At 40.2% G+C, this 14,424-nt stretch overlaps 2 protein-coding genes across 2 annotated transcripts; both read left to right on the plus strand.

The window, feature by feature from the left end:
* The first annotated feature begins 524 nt into the window (after positions 1–524).
* On the plus strand, positions 525–6,004 carry ubqln4 (ubiquilin 4). Its single transcript, XM_033975749.2, has 11 exons — positions 525–724; positions 1,726–1,877; positions 1,966–2,111; positions 2,196–2,458; positions 2,551–2,709; positions 2,797–3,013; positions 3,083–3,222; positions 3,493–3,576; positions 4,151–4,266; positions 4,336–4,567; positions 4,651–6,004. Exons 1-11 carry the CDS (start codon positions 581–583, stop codon positions 4,801–4,803), a joined length of 1,806 nt encoding a protein of 601 aa, XP_033831640.1. The 5' UTR covers positions 525–580; the 3' UTR covers positions 4,804–6,004.
* A 722-nt stretch (positions 6,005–6,726) lies between these two features.
* On the plus strand, positions 6,727–9,108 carry LOC117379035 (ras-related protein Rab-25-like). Its single transcript, XM_033975750.2, has 5 exons — positions 6,727–7,039; positions 7,433–7,628; positions 7,816–8,009; positions 8,091–8,171; positions 8,706–9,108. Exons 1-5 carry the CDS (start codon positions 7,003–7,005, stop codon positions 8,831–8,833), a joined length of 636 nt encoding a protein of 211 aa, XP_033831641.1. The 5' UTR covers positions 6,727–7,002; the 3' UTR covers positions 8,834–9,108.
* Positions 9,109–14,424: the final 5,316 nt, after the last annotated feature.

Here is a 14,424-nt window from a genome sequence, read left to right on the forward strand (position 1 = left end):
TCTGGGCAGGGACTCAATGCAGTCCCCTCCCTTTACTCTTATAAATTTATGTATTTTTAAATACTTACTCAACATGCATAGAAAAATAAGCAATTAACTATGGAACAGTGATATCAGGACAGACAAACATCCATTTGAATATATGCACTTAGTAAACTAATAAATAATTCTCCAAATAAAAGTTTCAAGTCTCAAGTTTTGTCTTTTCAGTAGTGTACATTGATTTATATTGGCCAAATGGTCATTTGAATGGGACATTTTAATCTTCTGGCTTCTTCTGGCCCTTAAGAAATAATGATGCACAAGTGGGCAAGAAGAACTTGCACAATATAACAAGGCTGAGCTGTCCACTGAGGCTATCCATTTTTTTTTTAAGATCCAGGTAATCAGGCTTGTATTAGCTACCCCTTTTAACACACTTACAGATTACTTTTAAACGGTCGACTGTCTAAAAATAATCTAGTAAATGTTTGTCTGTTATTGGAAAGAATAAACATTTGACATTTGTTCTGGAAAATCGTGTGACCTTTTCTGACCCGGAAGCTGACGCAGACTGAGCTGTTCCATCGGCGGAGCAAAGATGGCTGACCAAAGCGCCGCAGATCCTGGAAATAACAACAATAATAAACCTGAAGCTTCAGAAGGAACTATTATCAAGGTCACAGTAAAAACCCCGAAAGATAAAGAAGAAATCGCCATCGCCGAAGATGCCTCTGTCACACAGGTGTGTTTGTTTCGCCTTCGCGACGTGCTCAACGTCATGCTGCTGCCCACAACTTCAGAGCTGTGCTAGTTAGCTGTGTTAGCATATTTCATCACCATTGCCGGCTTATTAGAACAACTTGAGGTTACGGAGGTCGCTTCTTGTGGTCGTATTATTTCGCGTCTTATTAATCTCTGGTACTTTCTAACACTTATTGAATCAAACACAAAGTTTCAACGGTGAGTATATTTTAGTGGCTAGCTAAGTGGCTACATAGCTAGTGCTAACATTAGCTTTTTACGAGACCGACTGCGAAATCAGCCAGAGCCAGTAGGCTACAAGCTAACACGTAGCTAAACAAGTGTCAGCTGATGAGCTGCATATTTTGCGGTCTCTGTTTTGACAGATCGTCAGAATTGAATGGCGAAACCGTAGGCATGGCGGTTCTACTTGGTTTGCCTGATTAGTATTGGGCATAAGCGCCGTCAAAGCTTGTCCAGTCTAGAACATTCTGTCTGCTGTTACTGAGTCATTCAGTTTTTCAGCAGGGAATAAAATCCCCCGGGTCACTGTTAGTATGACAACGAAAGGCAGCCTTGTATTAAGAATAATTTATTGTAGTCTGCTGTGTACTAGACTAGATGCTTGCGGCAGATCACTAACTCTTTAGCTGGTGCATTAAGAGTGCAGTTGTAAAATGTTTACATATGTCACACACACGTGCCATAATCTTGATGTTAAGAAACCAGGCCTGTGTTTATTGTCACAAAGGAGGCCCCATGTTAGCCCCTGTAGAGTCCTTCAGGACGTCTTGTTGTGAGTGCTGTAAAAAATACTCAGACTGGTCAGGCTAGAGAAGTATGTATTTAATTTAGAACATAAAATAAGTTCCAGGCGAAGACAACAGTGTGGATAATGAATTACATTATTGCATTGTGATGCAATGTTTAACTATTTGTTTGAGTATTTTGAGTATTGTCCTGTGCTGAAGGTGACTAATACAAACAAGTCTGTATTTGTAGTTCAAAGAAGAGATCTCAAAGCGATTCAAAGCCAAGCAGGACCAGCTGGTGCTGATTTTTGCAGGGAAGATCTTGAAGGATGGTGACACTCTTAGCCAACATGGTATCAAGGATGGCTTGACAGTTCACCTAGTTATAAAAACAGCCCACAAGTAAGTGTAATAATAATTTGCCAGAACTGTGCTAGTTCCTCTACATTTTTGCAAAAATGTTAAATACTTTGCTTCTAAACTTTTGAAGGGCTGGAGAAAGTAGTACATCAGCTTCAAGCTCTTCTACCACCCCAGCAGGCAGCACCTCCACCTCCAGTCCAGGAACAAATCCCTCTCCCACAACAGGATCTTCAGGCTCTGCCCCTCCACCAACACAGACTCCCAACATACTGAGTGAGTCCCACTTAATGTTATAATGGTTCCATTGGACTTCCCTCAGAAGTTCATTCAAGTGATTCTCTACTATCTCTTTTAAAGCTGGCTTTGGAGACCTTTCTAATTTGGCTGGACTGGGAATGGGTTCAGCTAATTTCATGGAGCTGCAACAACAAATGCAGAGGCAACTGATGTCCAACCCAGAAATGCTGTCCCAGATCATGGAAAACCCCCTGGTCCAAAACATGATGTCCAACCCAGACCTGATGAGACAGATGATTATGGCCAATCCGCAAATGCAGCAGCTCATGGAGCGTAACCCAGAGATTTCACACATGCTCAACAACCCTGAGCTCATGAGACAGGTACTAAACACTCCACCCACCTTTGAGACTTTGCTACATTCAGTAATGTTTAATTGACCAAACCAGTATATTTAATTCTGCTGCCATTGTAGACTATGGAGTTGGCCAGAAATCCAGCCATGATGCAAGAAATGATGCGGAACCAGGATCGAGCGCTTAGTAACTTAGAGAGCATTCCTGGCGGCTACAACGCACTGCGCAGGATGTACACTGACATTCAAGAGCCCATGTTCAGTGCTGCCAGGGAACAGGTACAAGAGATTTTATTTCTGTTCATTTGCAAGCAGAATACAAAGTATATTGACATTAATAACATCCCATAATTATTTTTCTTACAGTTTGGAAATAACCCATTTTCAGCTCTAAGTGGAGGCTCTGAATCTGGAGCTCAGCCATCAAGAACGGAGAACCGTGAGCCTCTGCCCAACCCTTGGGGGCCGCCAAACACGTCAGCCAGCACTGAGAGTGGTACTTCCACAGGAAGTACAAGCTCGACTGGCACCAACCCCTCTGTGTCCAACCCTCTGGGGATCAATGCTTCAAGTCTTGGCAATGGTTCGTCAGGAGAATTAAGAGGCTTGCTGTGATGTTTGTTTAGGTCATTAAATTGTTTGTGTTTTACAGGAATGTTTAACAGCCCAGGGATGCAGAGCTTACTGCAGCAGATCTCTGAAAATCCACAACTCATGCAAAACATGATGTCTGCTCCTTACATGCGCTCCCTGATGCAGTCACTGTCTCAAAACCCAGAGGTGGCCTCTCAGGTGGGAACAAAATATACAAATGACCTTAAACAATATTTCATTAAATGCACTCTTCAAGAGTCCCTGTTATATAACTGTCACAATGGTCTACCAAACAAACAGGGCCATTGTGCATAAGCTTTTCTATGAATCAAAACTTCACTTTAGTATTTAAGAATACACGTAACAGCTTAAAGTGTGCAACTAGCCACACTTGAGCCTGTATATTTGCATTTTTCTCCACTCTTGACACAAGTGAAGTAACAACTTCATTCTTTTTTGAACATTCAGGTATTGATGAATAACCCGTTGTTTGCTGGAAACCCGCAGCTGCAGGAACAGCTGAGAGCTCAGCTGCCCATCTTTCTTCAGCAGGTACTACTCACATCAGAGGCAGCTAAAGCATAAAAAACAAAGTTTACATTTACTGTAATACTACTGATATTGGAAGAAGATCTCACTTACTTTCATGCCCCAGAGGGCAATTCATTTGCAGCATTCTCCGAGCAGTTCTCACTCTAACATACAGTCATACATGTCAGTCCATTACATTTTACAGTGGAACTCAAAGCACAATATAAGAACAATACATAAAAAACAGTGCAAAACTTCAAAAAACACTACCTTTAGAATTTAGTAATTTAATAGCTGAGGGCACAAAAGAATTTGAAAAATGATTTGTTTTCCTTATTGGAGCATAAAAGTGATGCCCTGAAGGCATCCTGATAAAGTCAGGAGCCAGAGGGTGGAGGGGCTGAGCCAGGAGACACTTGGCTTTGCTCAGCACACGCTCGTCCCACAGAGAATGCAGCTCCCTCTGTTTAACCCCTGTAATTAATTGTATTAATATGACCCAGTGTGAGGATTTGAGCCTTGTGCAGTTGTCAGTGGAGCCACAGTCCTCATTGTTGTGATATGTGATGGAGTAAAGGTTGCTTATGTATTTCAGATGCAGAATCCTGAAGCCCTATCAGTGATGACTAATCCTCGGGCCATGCAGGCCTTAATGCAGATTCAGCAGGGGCTACAGACGCTGCAGACAGAGGCCCCTGGACTCATGCCCAGGTAAGAGCTGAGATTCAAATGTTTAACAAGATGAAGTGTCAAGTACCTAACATTGTTGTTTTCGTTCAGTTTAATGACAGGTGGGATTCCTGGTGTCCCGTCTGGTGTCTCGTCTGGTGTCCCGCCTGGTGTCCCACCAGGTGTCCCCCCAGGTGTCCCGCCAGCCCCATCAGGAGGCGGAATGGCCACAGAAAACCCCGCTTCTTCTCCCAGCAGTACAGGAACGAACAGTGCCCAGCAGCAGCTGATGCAACAGATGCTCCAGATGTTTGCTGGAGGTGGTGGAGGTGCAAATCCAATGGTATGTGCCCTCACAAACACGCCATTCATGTACACAGGGCACTTTTATGTGTCTTTAATCATTTTTGTAATTTGTCTTTGTAGAGCATGACCCCGGAGGTTCGGTTTCAGTCCCAACTGGACCAGTTAAGTGCAATGGGATTCATCAACCGAGAGGCCAATCTGCAGGCCCTTATTGCTACTGGTGGAGACATCAATGCCGCTATCGAGAGACTGCTGGGCTCACAGCCTTCGTAAAGATTCACAGCCCATACTGACACGCACATGCATATACACAACACACTCAGCATTTACAGAGAAATCGAGAGAAAATCAGTCCATCCCCCAAACATCACAGAAGAATTGGGCAGGATCTTCACCATCCTCATTCTGGTCTCTTTACATCGTTCTTTTTTCTCTTTGGAATCATCCAAAAACTGTCCCAGAGAGGTGTAGAGCCGGACTGAACCACTCTCACACTGAGGGGTGGGAATGGAGCCACCCATCACCTGTCTTTGGACTACAACCATTTCTTCCTTTACTTTGCTCCCATTTCCAAACAGAGTGGAATGTTGTATAAGCGCTGAGCTAATAGAGATTAGGCAGAAGATGTGATTGATTGTGTTAATTACTGCAGCTAGCCACTGTGAGGCAGTAGTTAACATAGATACAGATACTGTAGCAAGCTGCAGTGTGGAGATCTGCTTGTTTTAAGGATAAATAAAACACACACAGGTGTCATTTTGGACATTTTCAGACATTACTGATCTAACCCCTTCATTTATAATATCATTTTCCCTCTTCTCTTGAAATTCTACAAACTGTTCACTATTTATTATACATGCTTTGGAAATGACACCCCACACTTTCTTCGAGTTGTAATCTGTCATTCCATACGATGTGCCCCCTGGAGGGTACCCAGTGTCTTTCTCTTCTGAGGCACTTTGGCTGTGCCTTTTGTTCTCCCTGCCCATAGACAAGCTCCATGATTGGCATTCCCTACTTCACTGTTTTCAAAAACATAACTAAAGAGTTCACAAGTTATTTAGGATATCCAAAATGAAAGAACGCTTTGAGAATGACCACAGAAAAAAGAAAGAAGCTTTCTTTTAATTTTACTCTGATCCTTTATTTTTTTTTTATTTTGTGAGGTGCAGTTAGTACCTATTACCTAGCAATTATTTACAAATTGTCTCGCTTAAAATAAACGTTGAAATCAAATAAGTATAATATTAATGAAAAATTGAAAGGTTTAAAAGCAATTCTGGTTTTCGAAATCAACTTCTAGTTTGGTTTTACTTTTTTTTCAGCAGTGTAGTTGTGGTAACCTTGGCAACTGCTTCTATAGCTTTGCGTTGTCTGTTGACCTCAGCTGACGAGTCCATCTCCCAATTGAACATGTTGAAACTAACTTTTAACAGTACTGTACTAAAAATAAAACATGCTCAAAAACGGCAAATGTCTCTGTCTTACTGGTTGAAATGTTTCACTATTAAAAATGTCTAAATGCCTACCTTGTGAGATTCAAAGCTAAAGTTGCATAGGTACATTTCAGTAGTACCTATATGCATGTAAGTTAGTGAATTACAAATGTTTTGACTGCAAATTAGTTTAAATGCCAATTATGGGTTATGACTTTTACTATTCTCTTTACTAATCTATGTACAACCATTATTTCCAAGTTTTTAGTTGTTTTTTTCTTGTGACCTGTGCTCCTACTTTCACCCCTGTTTTGAATGGATTATCATCAAAGTGCCCAAAGGTAAACAGTATGTTTTTTATGAGGGGTAGTTAAATATTAACTCATAGTTACTTCTATAAAAAAAAAAAAAAAAAAAAAAAAGCCCAGTCAAAGCCATTCACTTGTGCAAATGTGTCACTAAACCAGGAAGCAAAACCATTTATTCAATGTCTCCACTACTCATCCCTTCCAAAACCTGAAAATACATTTAACCTTCACACAATCATGTTTTTACTCATGTTACTGTAAGGTCAAAATGGCTGCACAACACTCCATTGCACCTGCTTGGTGAGCTCTATTGTCATACAAATGAATAGAGCTGTAAGCAGAGTGCAGAGGGTGGAGTCCCAGATCTGGATCACTGTGGTTCTACCTGTTGTACCTGCTCTCTCTCTCTCTCTCTCTCTGCCCCCCTCCCTTTCCTTCCCGTCCCGCAGGTATCAGCTGATGAGGGCTCGGCCGGCCACAGCTCCCTGCCTTTACCTGCCTTACACTTTCCTGTCCCAAATCCACGCATAAGGAAGCAAGGAGCGGCGCTGGTGGTGGGTGCAGCTCAACCTGTTTTTTGGAACTCCATTTTCACTGTCTCTCTCTTTCACTCTCCAGACTGCAAGGGGGACGAAGGGGGTATTTGGAGGAGCCACCTGTCCTATTTTTAGTTTGGGATAACAACTCAAAAGTGGCCACATTCTTTGACCTTCTTCCAGGAATACAACATGAGTTCAGATGAGTCATACAACTTTGTCTTCAAAGGTAAGAATACTGACAGAAACAACATCTTAAACTTATATATCATCTGTATTAGTTAATGCTCTGGCGTGACAGAAGTATATCGGTAGTCTCTATAAGGAAGTGGTCATTGTGTGCCTCTAAGAGTAATTCTATCTGTAGCTACAGGCATTTTGAATTAAAACATCTCTTTTTGTATAGCTAAACCTGTTTCCTCATGATAACAGTTCCCATTCCGATCATACCAAAGTTGTGTCAATGCAGGCTACATCTGCCACGCGATTCTGATGTGTAGTTTGTTAGAAGCACTCCTTAACCCCACCTCCATTGCAACATCTACTCATTCATTCCAACATGTAATAATGTAATAGTCTGGACATGTCAACCTAATACTTAGTGCATTGTGTTCTCTGTTAGTGGTTTTGATAGGAGAATCAGGTGTGGGCAAAAGCAACCTCCTGTCTCGCTTCACCAAGAATGAATTCAATCACGACAGTCGCACAACCATAGGAGTGGAGTTCAGCACCCGCACGGTTCAACTGGACAACTTCACCATCAAGGCACAGATATGGGACACAGCGGGACTGGAGCGGTACCGAGCCATCACTTCCGCGTGGGTATTGACCAAAACACACCCATCACCCTCTATCCATGAGTTTCAGACAGTTGCCATAGTGACTAACAATGTGAAACAAAATATCTTCTGAATGGGCAAAAGTCTTCAGAATGTTGCATTTAACAAGAAGCTGAAGCTGATGAATGTAACACAGTGTTATAACTCTTGATGTGTCTCTATCCAGGTATTACCGAGGAGCAGTGGGCGCCCTTTTAGTCTATGACATAAGCAAGCATCTGACCTATGAAAGCGCAGAGAGATGGTTGAAGGAGTTGTACGACCACGCAGACCCGCACATTGTGGTGATGTTGGTGGGGAACAAGAGAGATTTGGAAACTGTCAGGACAGTCCCGACCGAAGAGGCGCGGGATTTTGCAGGTCAGTGGAGCTGCCTTTGAGGAATTCAGATAAGGATCTCTTAATGCACTCTACTATTTGCTCAAACACTCCTTGTTTTAGAGAAAAAAGGCCTGATGTTTATGGAGACCTCAGCGCTGGACTCCACAAATGTTGAAGATGCGTTCAATGAAGTTCTCACAGGTACAAGTTTATCAGTCTCCTCTGTAAAACTATAATAAAAATAAAGTGCATTTGACAGGTTGGACTACTCACTGTAATAACATAATACAACATTTAGGATTGATCTAAAAATTGTCAGTTTATTAAAGTTTATAATTTTACTTCCTGGTTGGACATGGACAGCAGATATGACATATATGTCGAAGGTTTTCCATAACTACATTGCACAATAGTTATGATTAGACTAATACAAATAAATGACAACACCTTTATTTTGTTAAATGAAGCTTTAAACTGACAGAAAAAGGCTCTTACATATAAATAGTCCCTGCATTTTTGTAACATCAATAAATGTTTCAGTTTCAGAACTCACTGCTACTTCCCATATTTTTGTACTTCTCAACCTTTTTCACAAATGTCCACTAAACTTATGCAACACTATGATAAATATTTACCACAGATACTATCCCAACAAACAAAGTAACAATTAGAAAAACATGAAAACCTGTCAAGTGCACTTTAAATTTACACACACATATATTTTTTTATCCACAGCCATCCATAAGAAGGTAGCCAGCAGAGAAGTGACCCGTGGTTCAATCAGCGCAGTAACCCTCTCCAACCCGGTGGGATCATCAAGTCAAAGTCAAGAGGAGAGGAAGCCGTGCTGCAAGAACTCCTGATGGACTGAACAACCGCCAAATGTAACATAGTGATGCTTGAGATTCACCAGTTCAATGTCAAACTGTCCTCACCTGTAAAGTATCAAACGTAAGAGTGTTTTGTGTAAGAGAGATGACGAGAGACCAGATGGAAAACCTGTATTTGAATGTATAGTAGAAGAGTAGTGGGCACTATTAGTTAGATATTGATTTTTATGGTTTTATATTTTTCAGAACAATTTGTGGATTTATACAAGCATGCACTGGGATGTACTTGCAATAAATTATTTATAATACTTGTTTGTACTTGATTCATTGTAAAGATACAGCTGTTTCTCAGTGTAAAAAAGATAAAATTGTTTCATGTAGCCACCACACATCAGTGCAACGGTATTAAGCTGAAAGCTCATTGTTTTCTTTATGTACTTGAAAACTAAACCAAAGATGTGTTGTGTCAAATTAGATTGACATACATTTTACATGTCATAAACATTTTTAGTACACTTGATACAGTCATAATAAATTAGTTATCATTCAAATAATAATGTTGCCATTTCAATTACCATAATAATTAGTGTAGAGTAATAGAGATTATATTTAGTATCTGATTAAATATTTTTGTGGGTGTGTTGAGATACTAATTCAACAGTCTTTTGCACATGCTGTTGTGCTCATATGGAGGCTACATTAACATATGTTTAACAAGAACAAAGAACTTAATTGGTCTAATTTCATACTTATACACTAAATAAAACATAGACCATAAATAGACCATTAAAAAGAGTAGGGTCTATTTCATTTCATTAAGGTATTTCTCTGATTGTCCTGTAGATGGCAGTGTGGTCTATGCTTGCTTTTAACATTACCATGCTACAATTTTGTGCTTTAAAACATGCTTTTTTATTCTCATGTTGACATAAAAATACAACAGTAGTCTTCATCACTTCCCACACCATGTGCTCACACGTGCACGTGCTTTGTCGGGTCACTGTGTAATTGGACATGAGGCTCTGCAGACAGAGGAGAAATGTGAGGCTCAGAGGTTAACACCAGTCTGAGTGTGGACACTTACCTCTGCTCCACAGATGTGCAGCAGACATCTGCTGAAGAGCACTGCGCTATATTTAAAAAGCCACAAATGTTTTTATTAAGTTTCCCCACTATGAAATGATAACAGAAACACAAGAACAGGCTTTGCTCTGGATAATAAACATTTAATTATTTCACACCAATGACAATGTTATGAGCCAGGCAGGGCATTTGGCTCCATCATCTGCTCAAACTGGCACATGTGTAGACACAATGCCATTTCCATCACCTCCACTTACATTTCATATTATTTTTAATACGGTAAAAATGCTCTCCAAAAAGACTTTAAGCAATGATAAAATGATGTAAGTTTGAGCTTAATTTTGGCAGGCTGACATTGTGAACTGAAGGTTGGTGAGTAAAAGAGGATTGTACCTCTTTCCCAGAATTTCTAAGCCAACTTAATTCATCAAAGCTCATCTGCACACAGCCTACAAGATAACAACTCCAAGGTATGAAGGCAATTAGTTTAGTCCAATTAGTAGTCCAGTTATTTTCATATTCACTGATGTTGTTCTTGGGCTTTTGGATGACTTGTATGTTTTTTGTGAGATATCTTAAACCTTTTGATTAACCAAGACATTTTATTTGATGCATTGGGCTCTGTGCATTTTGTCTGCTAAGTAAAAGACCAACTTCTTTTGAGTCAAAACCAGATCACCACTTTCTTTGGGCTTTCTTTTCTATTATGAGTGAAATATACTTTGTTCAAGTGCAGCACAAAGGCAGATACAGGGGAATGATTTGGTCAAGACCTGCTCCATTGCGTGTACAATTTCTATAACTTTTCATTTAGGAGAATTCACAAAATCCTCGTGAAATCGTGTCTAGTCCTTGTTTTGACCCTGGTTTTAGTGTCCATGTGGAGACCATTACCCGCGTGTGTGCTGACATGTGTAGCCTGTAAAGTGTGTCTAAAACCCTGAATACTCTTAAGCGCCATGACACCTTTGGCCCTGCACCGAGAAGCTGTTTACGATTCATCTTCTTTTTTCTTATGTGTCTCTGTGGGACGTCCTGTCTTCCAAAAGTTTACATTTACATAACATCTGTTTGTTTTATCATCGTTGAGTTTTTGTGACCTTGACCTCCAGAGACCAAAAGTCTAGCTTTAAACTCCTTTTCAACAACACATTTGCATGCTGGGTGACATCTCTCCTGGATTACTGCTCACAGACTTTTTCCAACTTTCCAATTTTCTGATGTGGTTTGGGGCTTTGGGTGCTTGTTCTTGGTGTTGATCTTCACTTCCTCAGTTTGTTTGTGGTGTTGTGTACAGCATATGTGATTATCAAAGACATGCCAGGCCTGCAGAAAGCTGCTTCCTGTAAATATCAAGGTGGCACATATTGGTATGCCACACATGCAATGCATTTAATAATTATTCAACAAAAAAATCTAAGTTTTCTTCTATGATTCAACAGCAAATCATACTTTTTCTCCAGGACAACTTCACCTATCGACTTCCTGATAGCAGTGAATGGTTTATTTTTGTATTTTGATATTTCTTTTTTATATTTGGGCTACAATTTTGAGTTTAACTTTGAGTGTGATGCATTTGCTGTGCAGCAGGTGGGTTTGTCAGACAATGGACAAACGGTGGCCCATCCATTATAATATATTATATAAAATATTGTACTAGTTTGGGGAATATTGATTGACTTATTGAGTATCATTGCATCAACACTTTCCTACAGTTACAGACCAGTTGTTTCAGTGACTGGGTTTGGCCAAAAAGATAATTGTTTTTACAACCAGCCAACATAGTTCAGCCTTTACTCATGACTAATACCCAGCTCAGTTAGCACTTTACTTTCACTAGTAGTATGACGTCACACCAAAATCTGCGGCAAGCATTTGTAACCCTTTCTTTGTTTGAGTGGGCTATTGTTCCCAAACACAAACGCACAGATTTACTCACAATTTACTTACAAAAACATGATTTCTTGTCGCATTTAACACTTGGCATCATATTCATGTCGGACTCAGGAAACCAAATTTGACATTTCCCTGTGAACCGGCATCATTACATAAATAGACTGAAGTCAATGCACGCTGATTACCATGGTGATGTTGTTATGGTGACCAATCAAAGAAAAGAGGTGAGCCATCAGTGAGTCGACAATCTGGACTCCCTAAAATATGAAGTGGAGCTGAAAGGTGTTTTTGTCAATCTATTTTAGCCTCAGATCTGGGACTAAATCTGTACTTGTCTATGTCTATGTGCATTCTTGTGTTCAACCGTCTGCATCACTTAGAAAAAGTCAATTACGCTTCTTGATTTCAGAGGAGGTCCTGTGGTGCTGGCTGTTGGCACTCTGTTGGGGTCACTAGATTTCCTTCTCGCTGAAGTAATTAAGCAGGTAGAGGCCTAAGCCACGTACCCAAGAGTCTCAGCGTAGACCCTGCTAACATAACATTACATATCACAGTTTCCATGGCAGCGCTACGTTTGTCTGTCCGTCTGTGCGGCTCCACTCCACAGGTGTAAAGTGATGCAGTAGACCATTGTTTAAGTGCTGGAACCCGAGAACTGAGAAGTGTAATGAAGATTGTCATTAGTCCGCTATGGGATCTGCGGAGTGGGATCAAGTTCAGAAACAATGCATTAGGATGATTTGAACCAATTTGAACAATACAAGAACCAAGAAACACTTTTGAGAAACACTTTTGAGACCTAAATTTGCGATGCAGTGATGATGTGTATGGACTTTCTTTCAAACTTACTTCTAGCTACGCAACCTGTCAGCTGTTTATCACAAGTCACAAGCTTTTGAAAGGTGTTTGTGACACTATGGGACTTTCTGGTGTAAAATCTGACATGTGCTTGTCTTTTACTTACAATGTTCCACAGTATGGCATCTAAAATGATCAACCTTTGTGTATATTTAATCAAAGTACCTTATTTTTGTCTAAATGGCAAATAATAGTAAGGTGTTTGCTTGGCTTAAATTGGATCCTCTCTCTTGAAAGATTTAAGACTTTAACACTTGACAACGACTCAACGACTCAATGACTCAATGACCCAAAACCCTTTGCAAGTACTTTGGTCAAACAGAGTGGAGAAAAGTTTAATTGTTTATTTATATGATCTTGAAATAGAGATTTGTTTAACCTCGTCAGTGCACCTCCTACTTCTGCTCCTATACTGGGTTTTAGTGCTCTTTTTGGATCTCTGCTCGTTGACCCATTCTTGCAAAATTGACCTTAAATTTCACCTTTGAGGCAATTTTCTCCCCTGTGACATTTGCTTTGGCACGGCGATTAGTCTTTTGGATTTAATGCACCTGACTGTGGATCTCAGAGCTCAGGAATTCAAACAAAGTCTCCTCTGTGGCACTGGAGACGTGTCAGTGCTGATAGAAGAAATGAGAAGAAAAAAACATAATAATAATACCACCCAGCCCTCTAAAGTGCTCTGCTTATTCTCACTGAGACTTGATGTGTCTGGCAATACAGAAAGTGACAAAAGCGGTGTTAAATTGGGTTTATGAGTTGGTCTTTCCATGTGTGCTACAGTCTTTGGTTCCATGATAGAGGATGGAGGATAGGACCGTGTGAAATATAACCCCACACTAACACAGTAGATGCTCCATTGCTTCATTGGACCAATTCATCATCCCCTTCCCACCGACTGGACCTCACTCTGCAACCAATTTCCCTCCCAAATTACTCGGAATTACCGGCAGCTCCACTGGCCTTCATTATACCACATTGAACCTCTGCAATGTATATTAACAGAGAATGTTATTACAGCATAAAATGGTTGTCATATTGTGCCAGTTGTGGACTGTTAAATACATACATTTGGAAGTGAGATGCTTTTCAAATGCTGATCGGAAACCTGGTGGTGGGTTGCTGAGAGGTGATCAGTTTGTTTTGGCTTGAATATTGTTTTCATTAGGCCTGCATGATGAACTGAATTTATTTTTGATAGTTTGTCTGCTTAGGCTGGTACAGAGTAAGAGACAGGGAATTTGTGGGGGAGAGAGAAGGAGCTAAAAACAATTCTAAACTGACCATGCTTGATCTCAAACTGCTTTGTACATGTTCTGCTTGGTTCTGTTTAGCTGTGCATATGACTGAAAGGTTTTTATTCTGCATTCTTCTCTTTTAATGTTAATTGTATGATGATTATTTATGTTTTGATTTGTGACATTGTGATTTTAATGTCTTTCTTATTCACTAAAGCATTTTTCCTGCTCACGTTGTAAATGAAAGCCAGAGCAGACCAACAATATAATAACAGAAATGTAAAAAACAGCAACAAAGGCTTCCCAGTGTGCTATTTATTCTAGTCTGAAACTTGGAAAAATGACAGGATTCTGTCAAAATGGTATCCAATGCTAAGTCAAACCCTCATGCAAATTGCTGCATTCTTACTTTGGAAAATGTGACTACAAAATTGTCTGTAATAACTTGGACCAGTTGAGAACCACTGCTTCATCTATTTTATTTTGTTGTCACTATGTCACAAGATGTAGCAAAATGTTTCCTTGCCTTACAAAAAACTTCTTCCCACA

The sequence above is a fragment of the Periophthalmus magnuspinnatus genome, chromosome 11, assembly GCF_009829125.3.
Source record: "Periophthalmus magnuspinnatus isolate fPerMag1 chromosome 11, fPerMag1.2.pri, whole genome shotgun sequence".
Taxonomy (NCBI): Eukaryota; Metazoa; Chordata; class Actinopteri; order Gobiiformes; family Gobiidae; genus Periophthalmus; species Periophthalmus magnuspinnatus.

Excerpts from the sequence above, each read along its gene's own strand:
- LOC117379035 (XM_033975750.2), top strand. The coding sequence starts at position 7,003 with ATGAGTTCAGATGAGTCATACAACTTTGTCTTCAAAG. Across the intron at positions 7,040-7,432 it reads ATACAACTTTGTCTTCAAAG|TGGTTTTGATAGGAGAATCA; the intron begins GTAAGAATACTG and ends GTTCTCTGTTAG. Across the intron at positions 8,010-8,090 it reads AGAGGCGCGGGATTTTGCAG|AGAAAAAAGGCCTGATGTTT; the intron begins GTCAGTGGAGCT and ends TCCTTGTTTTAG.
- ubqln4 (XM_033975749.2), top strand. The coding sequence starts at position 581 with ATGGCTGACCAAAGCGCCGCAGATCCTGGAAATAACAACAATAATAAA. Across the intron at positions 3,014-3,082 it reads TGCTTCAAGTCTTGGCAATG|GAATGTTTAACAGCCCAGGG; the intron begins GTTCGTCAGGAG and ends TGTGTTTTACAG. Across the intron at positions 4,568-4,650 it reads GTGGAGGTGCAAATCCAATG|AGCATGACCCCGGAGGTTCG; the intron begins GTATGTGCCCTC and ends TTGTCTTTGTAG.